Consider the following 16,232-nt stretch of genomic DNA (forward strand, 5'->3'; position numbering starts at 1 on the left):
CTTTATACACAACAACCACCATTTACTCTCTTTTTTCATTTTGGAATGCGTAAAAAAATAATAAAAAACTAAATGCAAAATGAGTAATACCAGTGTAAATTTACATGGTTACTATATAAGCCATGTATTTTTATATAACTTTCGTGAGATTGATGTGAGTGAATTTTGAATTTATTTTTTAAGATAGTTATAATATGCCAACTCATATTTCATCACCTGAAAATTCCAAAAGTTGTTCTCACTTTCCACAACTTTAGCCTAATTTTTTGAGTAATGAGTTATGAAAATTGAGAACAAAAACTAAACCAAACAACCTCAATTGGTGTGGGGCCCACGAAAAATTTGAGTGATGAATGATGAAAATTCAACAAACCAAACATGGCCTAAACAGTTATTATCAATGAAGAAATGATAAAGCAATAGTTGATACTTGGAGAACAAATTAGTTCTTAGTTCTTTTTATTTTTTGTTTATAGGAATTAGCTCTTTTTTCTTATATTTAGAAAAAAAAAATTTGGTGTAATTAAAGTTTAACTTTTATTATATAGTTTTTTTTTTTTAGTATATGATTTATTCCATTTGTTTCTCACATTATATGATTATATCACATGTGCACTCTAAGTGAAACTCTATTGCAAAGTTTCAAAATTGTACTAGCCTAATCACACATGCTCCGCACATGTGATGAAGATTTTATTTATTTATTTTTTTAAGTTTAATGTAATTATAAATTTGAATTTGTTTATTGTTAGTGAGGTTACATAAAAAGAGATTTTTTAAGAACCTAAATTTAGGTGCTAATTTTTATGAAAAAATATATCAAATGTGTGAGATATATTTAAATAGAGAATGTGTGCTAATTTTTAGAAAAAAAGTTTCTCCAGTAGAATTTTTTTTATTGTTTTAAATTTTGTTGAATTATAATTTTAACCATATTTTTACTTTTTAGGAATAAAAATTTTCTTATGAGATTAATGGTATTTTTGGCAGTTTTTGAATTCATAATTAACTTTCTAAATATTCTTAATCTATATATATATATATATATATATATAAAACCGAAGCCTCTGCTAGCACCACAATTTTCCATGTCAGCACAATATTTAAAAAATAATAAATAAAAATAAAAACATTATAACACCTCAAAACCCTAGCCACCTTACCCTCAAAACCCTAGCCATCTTACCCCTCTCTCAAATTAATAAATATAAAGCCACAGTTTCTGCAAACTCTCCCTCTCCAAACGTAAATATCAAAATCAACCCCTTTAATTTCTCTTTATATTTTTGAGGCTTCTATAGAGTTATAGTGAGTTATGCTGATTTTGTTTTGTATGTGTGTGTGTATAGATGGTCATAATACTCCGGTATTTCAAGAGAAGTTTGTGTTTTCGTTAATTGAAGGCCTTAGAGAGATAAGTGTTGCAGTTTGGAACATCAATACAAAAGACAATTTCATTGGCAGCGGAAAGTAATTACTTTGTCTCATATTTTTGTTTTTTGAATTGATTTTGTGTGCTTTTTAGACCCTTTTGGATCAATTTTGTTAATTAGGTGTTTTTTTTTTTTTTTATAATTTTTTTATAGGGTCTAATTGGGAAAGGTTCTTTCAAAGGGTTACGACGACCGCACTTGGTATTCGTATACTAATAGTGGGGGATAAGTGCTATAAATTACTAACCCTTTTAAGTGTATAATCTGTTTTTAAAATTATCTATAATATTTTGTCCTCCAAAAATTTTATCTCTTTAATTTTATTATATTGTGTTTCTTAAGCTATAGACAGATTTTCTTTGTTTCTTATTTTCAATAATAAATCATTTTATTGCAATACCGGTAATTGTTTGAAAAATCCAATATGTTCATATCTCTATAGAATAGAGAATAGTAGAAGCCAATTTTATTACAACTACTTAAATTGAGTTGACTTAATTCCGTACAATTACAAAGTATAGCATGAAAGATAATAGAATTAATTGTTGTAATTTTTATTTTCTTTCCATGTTTTGAATTTCCATGTTTTATTGTTGATGAGAAATTAAGGCTCAGTTACACAATATGTGTAAATTCTTCAGAAGACTACTTTAAATAGTAAGTCAATACGTCTCTTACATTTGGGTATTAGTTAGAATTATTTTCAAATGATTGTACCAATAAAAATGAATGTGTATAAATTTTGTTTAACTATCCCGTGCATCGCACGGGTTAGCGACTAGTATATAAAAAATTACAATTTTAACTATATTTTTTATTTTTTAAGAATCAAAATTACCTTATTAGATTAGGGTATTTTTGATAATTTATGAAATCATAACTAATTTTCGATTTTTTTTTTAGGAATTTGGAATCATCGATTAAAAAAAAAATTACACCACATTGAAATTCTGCTGCCAAGATTTTATTTATTTATTTTTATTTTTTCATTTTTACTATTTATTTTATTAAAATTGAAACTTTTAAAATTTAGGTAGATTTCCAACCTGATCGTGAACCGTGTTACAGTTACAGTGTTGGTATAGGAAGAAAAATGATGGTGGAGGACCTGGGAGTGGAAGCGAAGGAATCGGCGGTGCGCGAGGTCGCGAAGCTTCTGCCGCTGCCGGAGCTTCTTCAGTCCATCGCATCCATAAAGGCCGATTACATTACTCGCCAACAGGTCCTATTTCCATTCTTTAAAAAATTTCAAAATTTTTTGCCTAATTTCTAGTTTTGATTCATCAAATTTTGGCTAATTCTAGGGTTTCCTAGTTTTTTTTTTCTTTGAAAAGCGTTGAAAATCTGATTTGGCATGATGAACTGAATAAGTAAGAGTAAATTCTCTAGTGATTTGATGAGTTCTGTATTTAATTGATATGTAGTGTTCTTTGCGTTGGTTAGCAAATTCTCTCATAGGAGAAGAGAAATCCATTTTCATTGGGGCTTCTTTTTTTACCTGTTGATGATATATATCTTTGATCAAATTATCGGTCCGGGTGCAGTTCAGTGGTTCCCCTGGATTACTGGATACACGGTTCTGGCTAGTGTGGTCGTGAATTCGTGGTTTAATCCCCTTGGGTTGGGTTAAAAGGGCCCTGCCTTAGTGTTACAGGGTCAAATTTTTCACTCAATTTTCAATTTTCTACTTGTGATGGCCCTAAGTCCCTGACTTAGTCTCAACCAACACTACACACACGGTAGGAACGCTTAGAAGAACAGATTATATAGGGACTCACACACACAGCACACACTATGTTTACAGGGAACCCACCCCCAACCTTTATTACTCAATCTCAAGTACAAAGGAAACCCTTTTACAAGCTAGAGAAATGCACAGAATTTTCTCTAAGACAAAATACACTCTGCTGTTGACACCCCCAACAGCTTTAGGGTCATATACACATAAATAACTGCTATGGCAGTTACTGCCTAGTAACTGCCTGGGTCTTGGACATTCTGCCACTTGTGGTCTGACTTAGGACACCTTCAGCTGATACTGTTTTGGTCTGCTCTCCATGTTTTCAGCCCCTACATAGCAGGTCTGATCATCAGGAAAGCTAGAAATTGCTTGGTAATTGCCCATTAACTGCTCCTGCACATCAGCACACTCACAGCCCATGTCTCAGCAGATCATGGGGCTTTTGCCATCACACAGCAGCCCACACAGCATGTTTCCCACGTTTTGAGAGGCTTGGCCCATGCCCAAGTCTTCCCCCATCAGCAATACAGCCCACACAACATGTCCGTATGCAGCACACCAAGTAACTGCCATCAGCCTACTAGCATCTGTCCATGCATCAGCCAGCACCCACCAGCCCAATGCTTTGCACACCGTATCTAATCATCATGGCAGCCTAGCCCTGCCTTGCACTCAAGCCACCAAGTCCATACACAAGCAACCAGCAACTAAGCCACTAATGCCATGCACCACCAAGTAGGGTTAGCACCACTTGTATCTACCCATCATTAAAACCAACCCTGCCCACCATGGCCCTCCTCTGCCATGGCTTGGGGCATCATGTGGAGCAAGGTGCTACCACATGCCGCTCCTTCATCCTGCACGTCGATCCAACTTGAGTTTGGAGATTAGGCATGTCCCCCTCAAAGAGCCCTTAGGAGCATTACTAATCTGGCATGAGAAGCCATGAGTGCGTTGAGGAAACATGAAGCCAAGTGATTGGCCTAATGCTGCCCAAGCACTCACATTCCTCATACCATCATCAGCAACAAGTAAAGCTCCTAACACTTAGTGAGGTTCCACGACATTAAGAAAAAAAAAAAAACTTTGATCAAGCAACAATCAAGAGGATAAAGAGTGTTAATGTGAATGAAGAAGTAGCTTCAAAATGGTTACTCGTTCCCCTCATTCAGTAGTGCTAGTTTCTAGTAAAGTAGGATTTAATGAGAATGTTTGTTACTTTTTGTGAGCATGGAGATGTGGCCCGTATGGGGAAAGTCTGAATGCTTCTTAAATTAGACTTATTCTGAAGATGGTAGTTGCTTTAGATGTTAAGGATTTTAGGCCTATTAGTTTGGTGGGTAATGTTGCTACTTGCTAGTGTGCTTTGACTCGAATGACACTTTCTTGTCCTGCAAGAATAGGTGGAAGGTAAGGTTATGGGCTCAAAACTTATTGGGTGTGTATGTAATGCTTTTTTTTTTTGGCGAGTAGTGTTTGCAAATTACTTGTTGAAGTACTGGCTAATAAATTATGAAAAAGCGAGGCTTTGAAAAGTTGGTTAATTTATAATTGCTGTTAGAAAAAAGGCATTATATTGGCTTTTATTTCAATGAATTTCTTGATAAACCTTTAGATTGTCAACTCTGAATGTTGCTATTATTTTTATTGTCAGGCAAATGATGCACAACTTAGTACAATGGTTGCCGAGCAGGTTTATACACAAATTCCAATCCTTTTCATGGGGAAAACTGCTGTCATAATTATTTTTAACCATTATTTTTTTCTCTTACCTTCTATTATGAGACATTTACTGAGTTGAGGGAGCTCAACAAGTCTCATATTTCAATGTGCTTACATGGTACTTCTTTGACCCTGTAGGTTGAACAGGCACAAGCTGGGCTGGACTCTTTGTCCTTATCTGAGAAGACGATAGACCAACTCCGTGAAAACTTTGTTTCTATTGAAAAGTACGTTGTTGATGAGATATACTGAGGGGGGTTTTTCTAACATTATAAGGGGTTTAGTTTGGTATCCTATCTGTAAAATTCGAATGCAATATTTGCGTATCTGATTTTGTGGTTAATATGACTGCCTTCTGCATCAGGCTTTGTCAAGAATGCCAAACATTAATTGAAAACCATGATCAAATAAAGCTCCTCAGCAATGCAAGGAACAACTTAAATACAACCTTGAAGGTGGGTGTGTTTGGCTGAGTTGAAAAATGCTCCTGAGTTGAATAAGTTTTTTTATCATGACTAGTGTGTGTATGTGCATGTGTTATTTTATCCACGATTTGGACACCTGGAAATGGAGTTGTATTGTTCCATTTTCAATTTTCCCCCTCTATCTTGGGGCTTGAGAAAAACCAGTGGTTCCAGTAACTCTTCTTGTGCTTCTGCACTGGGGTTCGAACTCCACCAGCCTTGTCTTCCTATTTACATATAAAAAAAATGCCCTCTATCTTGTGAAAGCTGTTGCAGTGAGAATGCAGTTACACCAGAGTGTTACAACTTACATGCAACTAATCATCAATCAAGTGGGGTTGGAATTGCCTGAAAATTTTTATCTTGACTAAAAGAAAATGAGAAACCACTATCCAGTGGACCAGAAGGTCATTGGCTATTCATGTTGATTTTTTGTGAAGCATGCCTATTTTAAGTTTTAAATCTAGAGGCATGAAGCTTTAGAAAATCTAATGGTTTGTTGTTTCTTCTACTTTTCTGTGTGGTTGCTGTTAGCTCACTTCTTGATCTTTTGATAGGATGTTGAGGGCATGATGTCCATTTCTGTTGAAGCAGCTGAAGCAAGGGATTCTTTGAGTGATGATAAAGAACTTGTTAACACTTATGAGGTAATAGTTCTCTTCCCTACATACATATTATTACTTGGAACTAAATTCACATATTATAGTGTACTCATAGTCGGGTCTTTGGATTTTCGTCCTTAAATTTGTCTTAGAGGTTAACAGCTCTTGATGGGAAGCGGAGGTTTGCATTAGCAGCTGCAGGATCTCACAAGGAAGAGGTTGGCAGACTAAGGTCAGTATTGTCTTGTAAAGTTTTTTGTCACATTCTTCAGTGGTGCTAGCAGGGGCCAAGGGGAGCCATGGCATCCCGTTAGAGTAGAAGGCCCCCCGTTTTTGTCATTCATATTCACCCAACTACAAGGATACATTTCTATAAGCTCACAATCCATTCTAAGGTTTGGGGTGATTCTAATAAGAAAACAGTAACATAAAATCAAAAGTTTTAAACCTTGGTGATTTATTTTCATTTGTATTTCCTTCACATGTTAATATTAATAAATACAATTATATGGGATTATATGTCAAGCCAAAGTTGTTTTAACTAGAAGAATAAGAAAGAAACTGCTCCAGCAATCATCATTCGACATCAGCAGACAAAAAGTAAATTATACTTACTAGATCAATGACATTAAATGAAAAAAAAAAAAAAAGGAAATATGCTTTAGTATTAAGAATTAACTACTTTTACAAATTTTCTGACTAAAGAATACTCTCTAGCTTCTTCACTTGTTGCATTTATAGTTCTTGTAGTGAGCCCAAAGCTAGTAACAATTATACATCAAAAAAGTATAAAAGAGCTGGATGCTAGTTAGCAGATCAGGGGTTAAAAAAGAGCAAAGAAAGAAAATGTTAAGCTAATTCTAAGCTGTCAGTTCTTGCCAGTTTTTCAGCAAATCTTTTGGTGTTTTTCAATCCTAATACTATAGCCAATTTATAAGAGTTGGGAAAATTCTTGAGGCAATTGCTATGTCTCTATATCCAAGCCACAAATTTTTTATGATTTTATCAATGAGCTTGACATTAAAGAGGCAATTGAGTGGCTAGCTTAATTTGGTGTTGCTGATGATTGGTGTTTTCTAATTCTTGGTTCAAAGCAGCATTGATGATTTTATTTTAAGTTAATGCTTGAATTATCTGCCCTTGATGCATTCAACATTTAATTACTTTGAAAAGGTGAATCGAGATTTTTTTTTTGGCTGCAAGAACAACATAAGTGTGGAAAGTAGAAATTGGCTTTTAAGGATGATGATGATGATGATTATGACAATGATGCCTTTTATATTAAATGTTTCACTGTAAAAATATTATTTCCATGATTTTTTTGATTAATGCTACTTTGAAGCTTAGTGACTACTCTCTCTCTCTCTCACTCATATGGGCCATGAACCAGAGAATATTTTGAAGATGTAGATCAAACTTGGGAGACATTTGAGAAGACATTATGGGGTCATATTTCCAACTTCTATAAACTTTCTAAAGAAAGGTACATTTTTTTTGTTCTAATCTGGAAAAACTTAAGATTTGTGATTGCTCTTATTCCATATGAAATTCATTTTATCTCTTGCACCCAACTTTAATGAGGTTCTTTCTTAGAAAGATTTTGTACTTATTTAAGCTTTATAGATTGTGCATTACTTGCGATTTGATATAATATTTTGTGTTTGGTGGTTTGAACTGGCCTGAGATTTGGCTTTGATTCACTTTTTGGAAATGCTTATTGGTATTTACTTGCCTTCTAATTTATCTTACTTGCAAATGCCACAAAGTAAAAATGTGCTTAGAAATCAGTATGATAAGCATGTTAGCTGCTGAGTCATCTCTATCTTTCTCTTTCTCTTTCTCTTTCTCTTCCATCATTGCCCCACCTAAAGAAGAAAAAAAGTAAAAATTGCATGTGGGGCCAAAGGTGGAATATATATATATATATATATATAATTTTTTACATTCTTTTACTGGATGAAGGTGGCATATATGTGATGTACAGGCAACTAATTTTTTTAGGGATACCATTGAGAATGACACTGTATTGATGCACCAAAATTAGGCCCAACGTAGTGAGAGATCTGTTTGATACTGCAACTTTGTGCAGCAAGTAGCAGAATACTAAAGCTTATGTTTTAAGCTTTAAAAATGTGGAAGTTAATGGTGGTGATGCAGTTTTGGGCTGATATTTGATGCAGAGACTGATTGCCTTTTTTTATGGTTATTTATCATTTTGTGATTTCATGTTTTTGTGGGCTAGAATTTCTGAGCATTAGAATATGCTTTAGCTTAGATGAATTGCTTACTTGTCAAGAAGATAGAATTTAATTGAAAATTGACTAGCATTTTGTATACCTCATGTACAACTGCTGCAGTCCCTCATGACACTTTTAATCATTGTATTAACTAACTTAATTATCAAAAAAATAATTGTATTAACTAACTTATATAGACAACCATTTAATCATAAATAAAGATCTTGCTTTCCATTTTGGGATGTCCCAAAAGGAGTGTTCACTTCCAAAAAATAATAAAAACATTTTCAACTTAATCTACCCATATTATACCTTATTCCAACCAAAAAAGAAAAAGAAAAAATCAACGCATTTTAAAAGTCATGTTACCTTCAGGCATTTTAGTAAGGTTATTATACTCTTTCTTCGTCATCAAACATTGTGTCATTTAAAACTAAACATTTAAATTGGGATGGATTATTAAGCTCGTTAATGCTCTTTTGATCAAATGGCATCTCCTTCATAAAGAAGGGTTGATGGATATGTCACATGTTAAATATCCTATAGGTTTGTGAATTTTAACTGTTTCATCATCTTTGTTAGATATGTTGCACCAGTAGGACCAAAATCTTTTCTCTGAGTAGTGGTCCAAGCAAAATAGGCCTGTCTTCTAATAATTGCCTTCCCCCCCCCTTCTCTCCCTCTCTTCTCTTGCTGGACTTGGAAGTGTCTCATTTTGATATGGATTTATTTTCCATTCTTTTTGGCGCACATGCTTCAAAGTCATTATTGCTTAGGTTATTTATGTAATCTGTTTTATGATTCTTCTGATGGTCATTTAATTGTTTTACATCTGTTCTTTTTTTCAGCCCACAAACTTTGGTTCGTGCTTTAAGGTATTTCTGTGATGAACATCCTTAGTCTTTGTCTTCTTATATATTATTTTTGAATTTTGTTTTAACTTGCTTTGTGTCTTTCTTCCTCTCATTCTTCCCAAACTAGTTTCGTGGGGGTAAATTTGATATTACCAATGTTTTGTTCAAACAAATGATGTGTGTTTCTTAATTAATAGGTAATAGATAATTTTATTAAAAAAATAGAAATAGTAAAACAAAGTTACATACCAATTGAAATTTTCTGCATCAATCCACGTCAGAGAATGACGTGCATTTTGTTTTGGTAGGTAATTAAAAATTTATAGAAAAATAATTCAAAGTTATTGACCAATTTAAAATTTATCAATACTTTTGAGAGGATAACGCCTAGGATGCATGTATACTCCGTTTTGGCTCACGTACTGGTATCCCATATGTATCATACTTTGATACACCTAAGATACGTAGTCCTAGTCATTTTTATTTTTTTTTTGGGAAAAAAAATGCCAATACGTTCAAGATATGCCTGTGATACAGTTTGGATATTGTTGAAACCCAGCCCCTGATAGTGAGAGATATTGTTGAAACCAATATTTTTTCTATATTGGTTTCAATGTTGAACGCTTATCTAGTTATCTTTTATTTACTCTTTTGGATCTTGGTTTGTATTCTAAACATTATTTTATGGTTTATATTCTAAACATTATTTTATGGCCATGGATTTACTCTATTATCTATTATTGCTCTTAATTTTTTCTTATAGGTAAAAATAATTTTATTGAAAACTATTGTTCTTAAATTGATATATGCTTAACAATATATGAATAATAAATGCTAAAAAATAAAAAAATTTAATAAGTAATTATTAATTATTAATTATTACACGTATTCCCGATGTATCAAACCCTAGGTTTTTCAAGAAATGTTTTATCCCCGTACCTGTACTTGTGCCCATGCATCTTAGGATAATCCCAAAACGACAAAAAAATATGAAAAAGGAAAAAAATAAAACTCCAAAAACCCTACAAATTCCCTGTATATTCTGTACCACCAAAAAAACCCCTAAGTCTAATACAGACTATTTGGAGAGAGGAATAACCAAACATTCAACAATAGACTTTACTGTTATAGAGCTAAAATCAAACTTATTGGGATCTGACTGGTTTTGAAGTTTTAACCATAGGCACAAGTGACAAGTTCTGTTGCATATTTTGTTGATTCCCTCTCTTCTTGGTTTTTGTCCATGATGTATAGTTCCTGTATACTCAGGTGACACCCTTCTTCTTTTTAATATATTTTTATTACTTATCAAAAAAAAAAATCATTTAATATGCACTTTCTTTTTTAAATAAAAGGTACAAATTTACTAAAATAACCTCATTAATTTAAATACTAGTGAAAGAAGGATATTGGTTTTTTAAATTAAATAAAATGGTAAGTTAGGAAATTTATTTGTTGATTTTTCAAAGAGGACTACTTTTTGGGACATAAGAAAGTGGAATAAAGGACTAAGAACTTGGGGGACAGAGGGAGTTTTTATTTAGGAGGCCATTTTGATTCATTTTCTTGTGCTAGTCTTGTAGTGTTTAATTATATTTCTCTACTGTTTCTATCCCTTCTAGGGTTGTTGAAATGCAAGAAATCTTTGATCAACAAGTTGCTGAGGAAGCAGCTGAGGCCGAGGGAGTTGGTGCAATGGCTTCAGTTTCAAATCCTCGTAGAACTGCCAAGTAAATATTTTGAATTAATTTTCAATTTTAGTTACTTTCTTTCACCTTGAAGTTTGGTTATAATTTCAAGTCATGGTTCCTTATATTCATAATGTGTATAATCTTTCTCAGAAGCTTTCTTAAACTGTATATCACAACCTTATTTTTTAAGGTTACATAATGCACCATAGTTTTGTTACTTTTTCTTATTTCCTACAGGAAGTCGACCAATGTAACAACTTCTTCAAAAAATTTATCACATCAGAAATTGAATGTTCAGGGGAAAGGCTATAAGGATAAATGCTATGAGCAAATAAGGAAGACTGTTGAAGGACGATTTAACAAACTTCTGACAGAGGTATTCTTTTAATGGTTACTCCGTTGTAGAACCATTGAGTGTTAAATATCTCTTATTATAACAGTAATTTGTGCATCAGCTTGTTTTTGAGGACCTTAAAGCAGCGTTGGAAGAAGCTCGAACAGTAAGTACAACTTAAGTTTTCAATTTTTATGTTTTTGTGCTCTACTTCTTAGTGGAGGCTGACTAATAGCATTTTTTTGTGTGTGTGTATATATTTTATATTGTTTTTTCCCCTTTAACAAACCAAAGTACTACTATATGTACTATTGAGTGGACACATGACACGCATTTATACATTATATGTATGTATGTAAGGTTTTAAGTTAGTAATAAAGTAAGTTAGCTTACAAAGATATCATAATCTCTTATTATATGTATGTATGTAAGGTTTTAAGTTAGTAATAAAGTAAGTTAGCTTACAAAGATATCATAATCTCTTATTGATAAGAACGCAAAACTTTTCATCCCTTAAAATAAATGATCATGTCCCTTGATTTGGACTAATACAAGTTGTATGTAATAAAAATAAATCAGAAGCAAATATCCTTAAATAACCTAAAGATAAAGTAGGCTGCTATATTACCATGTGAATAGTATAGCTATATATCCTCTAACATTATTCTTTATTTTAGGTTTTCAGATTGTGTGTCCTACATTATTTCTCCGCATGTTGGAAGACAACTCATACTTAAGTTTGTTTTCAATATCCTGCAGTCTATTGGAATTTTGAATAATCCTTTCCGTCCTTTCTTTCTTTGCCACCTTGCCAAATATAGAGTGATCTCCTTAACATCGATAAGTTGATAAGATTTTATGCATAAAAAACATGAGCTTGTGAATTCTCCTTCAAATGAACAGTACACAATGAATAACAAATTAGCATCATTAGGTAGCATACAACACAGGACTTTGCTCATTTCATGCTAGGTGGAATAATGAATAATTATACATTATTCATTTACCACAAGGAGCTTGTAAAAAACCTGATTTAGATTTTTGTTTCATTGATAATGTTGGTTGTTTCTTTTACAACATTCAGATTGGAGAAGAGCTCGGAGATATTTATGACTATGTTGCCCCTTGTTTCCCTCCAAGGTTTGCACTGTGTCAAATCTACCTCTTTTTTTCTTCTTTCTTCTTCTTCTTCTTCTTACCTTTTTGTTTCTTTCTCTTTAATTTGAGGTTTGTCCTTAAGATTATATTTTTGCTATATCCTCTTTTTACCCCTTAATTATTCCCTTATGAGGTACTGTTGGATGTCTCAGTCTTTTTACCTAAATATGCTTGCTTTTACATAGTATCCTTAGGCTTATTGTTACTTTCTATTTAAGGTTTTGTTTGTTGGTGTGGGTAGTAGTTGGATGCCAAACAATTGGCTGTCCTGTTTGTTAACCTGGTAGTGGATGACTCAGCCCTCCAAATGTAATTCTGTTCTACTAGGAAGGCTTAAGAAAGCATTCTTGGGTTAATTTGAGTCTAAATCCCTCTTTTGCTGATCCAATATCCAAGTCTAAGCAAACTTCAATTTACAAGATTTGACCAATGGAGACCCAAGTCAGATTGTTTTCTATAATTCACCTTCAGTTAAGCACTACAGTTTGTTGCCCTGCACACTTAAAAGGCAGCAGTCTGAAAATTTCTGGAGGAATATGGGAATGAGTGGTTCTACAGCTTGTTCCATCTTATCATTTCGCTTTCATAAAAAGAAAAAGTGTCCTGACAGCCATATACCTTACAATCCAATACAACTGAGTGCAAATTCTAGTGGGTTGCAATGTAATAATTTAAGAAAAAAAAATTGATTGTCTATGAAATAGTTTGTTACGGGAGAGCGATTAATGCACTGGTGAGAACAAGTGAGTTGATTCAAGTTGAGAGAACAAAGTCAGGTAGAGGAAGATCTAAAATTGCATTAGTAGAAATCGAAAAAAAGCGATTCTAAAAAAAATGTTGTAAAAAAGCACATGTTAATTAAGGAGATAACACGACTTCAAATAGAATAAAATGGTAGAAAATAATGTGGCCAAACCTGACTAGTTTGTTGTTAATCCATAGCTGACCCCAAAATTTTGGGATTAAGGCTTAGTTGCTGAAGTATTGAAACAGTTTGCTAATTTATATTTGGGCTACTTAGGCTTCTGGTAGTCATATATCTTATTTTGGTTCTGCATGTGTGTGCCAATGTTCAAAGCCCAGTCATCACTTTTGTGAGCAAGGTTCTAGTTTATTGGAAGGGTTAATGCAGCTAGCATTATCATTCTATATTTTGTGCAGTGTGTGTGTGTGTGTCCGAGCCGCATGGATGAGTGCGTCATCACATATGCCTGTACTTGAATTAAACTCGGGAATTATGTTGAGGGTTATATTCATGTAAATGTTTTATTTGTACTGATTCAGTCTTCCATGCTGGCAGATATGAAATATTCCAACTCATGGTAAATCTGTATACTGAGAGGTTTATTCAGATGCTTAGATTGCTCGGTGACAGGGCAAATGAATTAACAAATATAGAGATTTTGAAGGTATTTTGCTCAAATCCTTTGAATTTCAAACAGGCATCTTATTTTTCAAATAGCCTTTGCAGACGTAAACAGACCATGTGCTATGGCACATGGAACAACTTGGCTATTTGCAAGTTAACTGGGACCAAGATGTGTCATTGTAGTTAGACTTGCACTTTGAATTTTGACGGAATCTAGTTTGGATAAATTTAATTTTTGTTGCCATTGTGAAGATATTATCATAGTAAAATAATTAGGCTAATAGAGGTGGATTTTGTTAGCAATTTCTTTGTCTATCAAGTGATGAATGAGCATCTAAATTCATAAAAACTGTTGGTTAGTTGATGATAAGCTCCACCCTGCTGTTGCTGATGCTGCTGACTGATGTAATTATTGGTCTCCAGAGGTCATTCATTGTGCTCTACAACTGGGTAATTACATTACTGGAGAACCGCCCTACTGCCTAATAATTACATCAGACATGGCACTGCAACTTTAATTAAAGTACTTGGGGGTGGAAAAGTAGCTTAAGTATTTTTCTTATTGAAGGCTTTGAAGTATATTTTATTTCTGAATTTCATATTTCCATTTGAATTTCTTTTTCCTACTTTCTGTTTCTCTTTCTTATTGCCTACAACTAGGTAACTGGTTGGGTAGTTGAATATCAAGAAAACCTGATAGGGCTTGGTGTTGATGACTCTTTGGCTCAAGTTTGTTCTGAGAGTGGTGCCATGGATCCCCTCATGAACTCATATGTGGAGAGAATGCAAGCTACAACAAGGGTAATTATTTATCTGCCTTATCAATCTATTGCAACCTATCATAAAAAAAAATAAAAAAATCAACCTGTTGCAAATCTTATTTGATAGTTTATGATATTACGCAAATTACCTCTCTACTTCTCCCATGTAACTATTGCTTTTTACTGGTTTTGTTTTCTAGAAATGGTACTTGAATATCTTGGAGGCTGATAAGGTACAGCCACCAAAGAAAACTGAGGATGGAAAGCTGTACACACCAGCTGCAGTTGATTTATTTAGAATCCTAGGAGAGCAGGTGCAGATTGTTCGGGAAAATAGCACCGATGTCATGCTATACAGAATTGCCTTGGCAATTATTCAGGTGATTAAGACAATTTTTCATGAACATATTTGATATGTATTAATTTCTCAAAAATTAAATTACGACTCATAAAGTAAAAAAGAATTTTAGAATAGGTTCACATAAATTCGTAATATAAAGTGTGCATGGAAAATTTTTTTTCTTCAACTTTCTTCATGTTTATGTTTTTCACATCCAGGACCATGCAGCAGTGATAACATGTTTGGACATACGCTCACATTAATAAAGATTGTTTCCTATTAAAAAAAAGGAGGGTGAATACTTCCTCAGGAAGTAATCTTGGCTATAAAAAGTGTCAGCTCTGTATTCTTTGTTGAGGGGATGAAATGAATTGAAAGTTGAGCTTGTTGAGTTATTGCTTGGAATTTTCCTCCCTCTCCTTCCTCTACCTTCCTATCTAATCTTATCTCTCGTTGCTACTTTCAGCATTCTTGTATCCTATTCTTTTCTAACCTGATTTCCAACAAAATCAGATTCGTTGCCTACTACATATCGAACCTAAAACTTTCCAACAAAATTAGATTTTAACTTCAGCTGAAATTAAATGCTAAGTTACTCTTTTCAAAACTTCATTGTCCTAATGCTACTGAGTTGGGGTCTGGTTTTTGTCTTGTTTGGTATCCATTGGGTGATGCTGAGAACTGTAGTGGATCTAAATCTAATAGCTTGTTGGCAATGAAAGTTTGGGCGTCATTGTAATGGTGTTATTTGGAAGGCTGTCCCTCACTGTTTTATGTGGTGTAGTTGGCGGAAGAGGATTTGGATTTTTGAAGATTTAGAGAGGAATTTACCGGATCTGAAATTGTTTTTCTCTAGAATGGATGTCAGCTGTAGGAAGTCACTCTTTATTTTTGGTTTGTGATTTGATAGATGTTTGAAATTTGAGTGTTTGACTGTATACTTGGGTGACTCTTTATTTAATTCAATAAAGTTTCATTAATTATCAAAAAAAGAAAAGCTACTTTTTTCAAAACCTGCAGAATTAGAGTTAGAATATAGTTCCATCTTGTTTGAAGTGGCAAATTAGGGAAAGATTAGGAGGACTTTGAGGGGCCAGAGCCATCTATGAAAAGAGTAAAATCTCATTGTCTTGGATTTCTCTTCTATTTAAAGACATTGGATGGGAGCATACCTTCCAATGGCTCTCTCTTCTATTTGATGTTAGTGGATGGCAGTAGAATGATGCCAAAAAAAAAAAGAAAAAAAAGAAAAAGGAATTTCAAAGAAAGTTGCTATAGCCAAACAGCAGGTACCAGGAGCTATTTTTGTTTCCTTAATTGCTCGCAATAGCAGGTCGGGTTAGGTTTCCTCTTAGCTCTCTTTAGATACATGTCCTTATGTTCTGTAGGCACAACCCTAATAAATGCACGCCCAAACTTTTCCATGTGGTTGGGTGTATAGGAAAGTTTAATTGGCAATTCTACCTAAAGCTCACCCACCATGATATAAATTATATCTATAATTGTTGCAGTAACCCATCCTCGAG

At 33.6% G+C, this 16,232-nt stretch overlaps 1 protein-coding gene across 1 annotated transcript; it reads left to right on the forward strand.

Moving 5' to 3' along the window:
- The first annotated feature begins 2,454 nt into the window (after positions 1-2,454).
- Positions 2,455-14,794, forward strand: LOC126725546 (exocyst complex component SEC6-like). Its single transcript, XM_050430328.1, has 15 exons — positions 2,455-2,655; positions 4,829-4,867; positions 5,035-5,123; positions 5,261-5,351; positions 5,918-6,007; positions 6,115-6,194; positions 7,353-7,445; positions 9,048-9,074; positions 10,676-10,783; positions 10,982-11,120; positions 11,200-11,244; positions 12,163-12,218; positions 13,537-13,645; positions 14,266-14,406; positions 14,567-14,794. The coding sequence occupies exons 1-15, from the start codon at positions 2,527-2,529 to the stop codon at positions 14,777-14,779; spliced, it is 1,449 nt and encodes a 482-aa protein (XP_050286285.1). The 5' UTR covers positions 2,455-2,526; the 3' UTR covers positions 14,780-14,794.
- The last annotated feature ends 1,438 nt before the right edge of the window (positions 14,795-16,232 follow it).

Source organism: Quercus robur, chromosome 5 (assembly GCF_932294415.1).
Source record: "Quercus robur chromosome 5, dhQueRobu3.1, whole genome shotgun sequence".
In the NCBI taxonomy this organism is placed as follows: Eukaryota; Viridiplantae; Streptophyta; class Magnoliopsida; order Fagales; family Fagaceae; genus Quercus; species Quercus robur.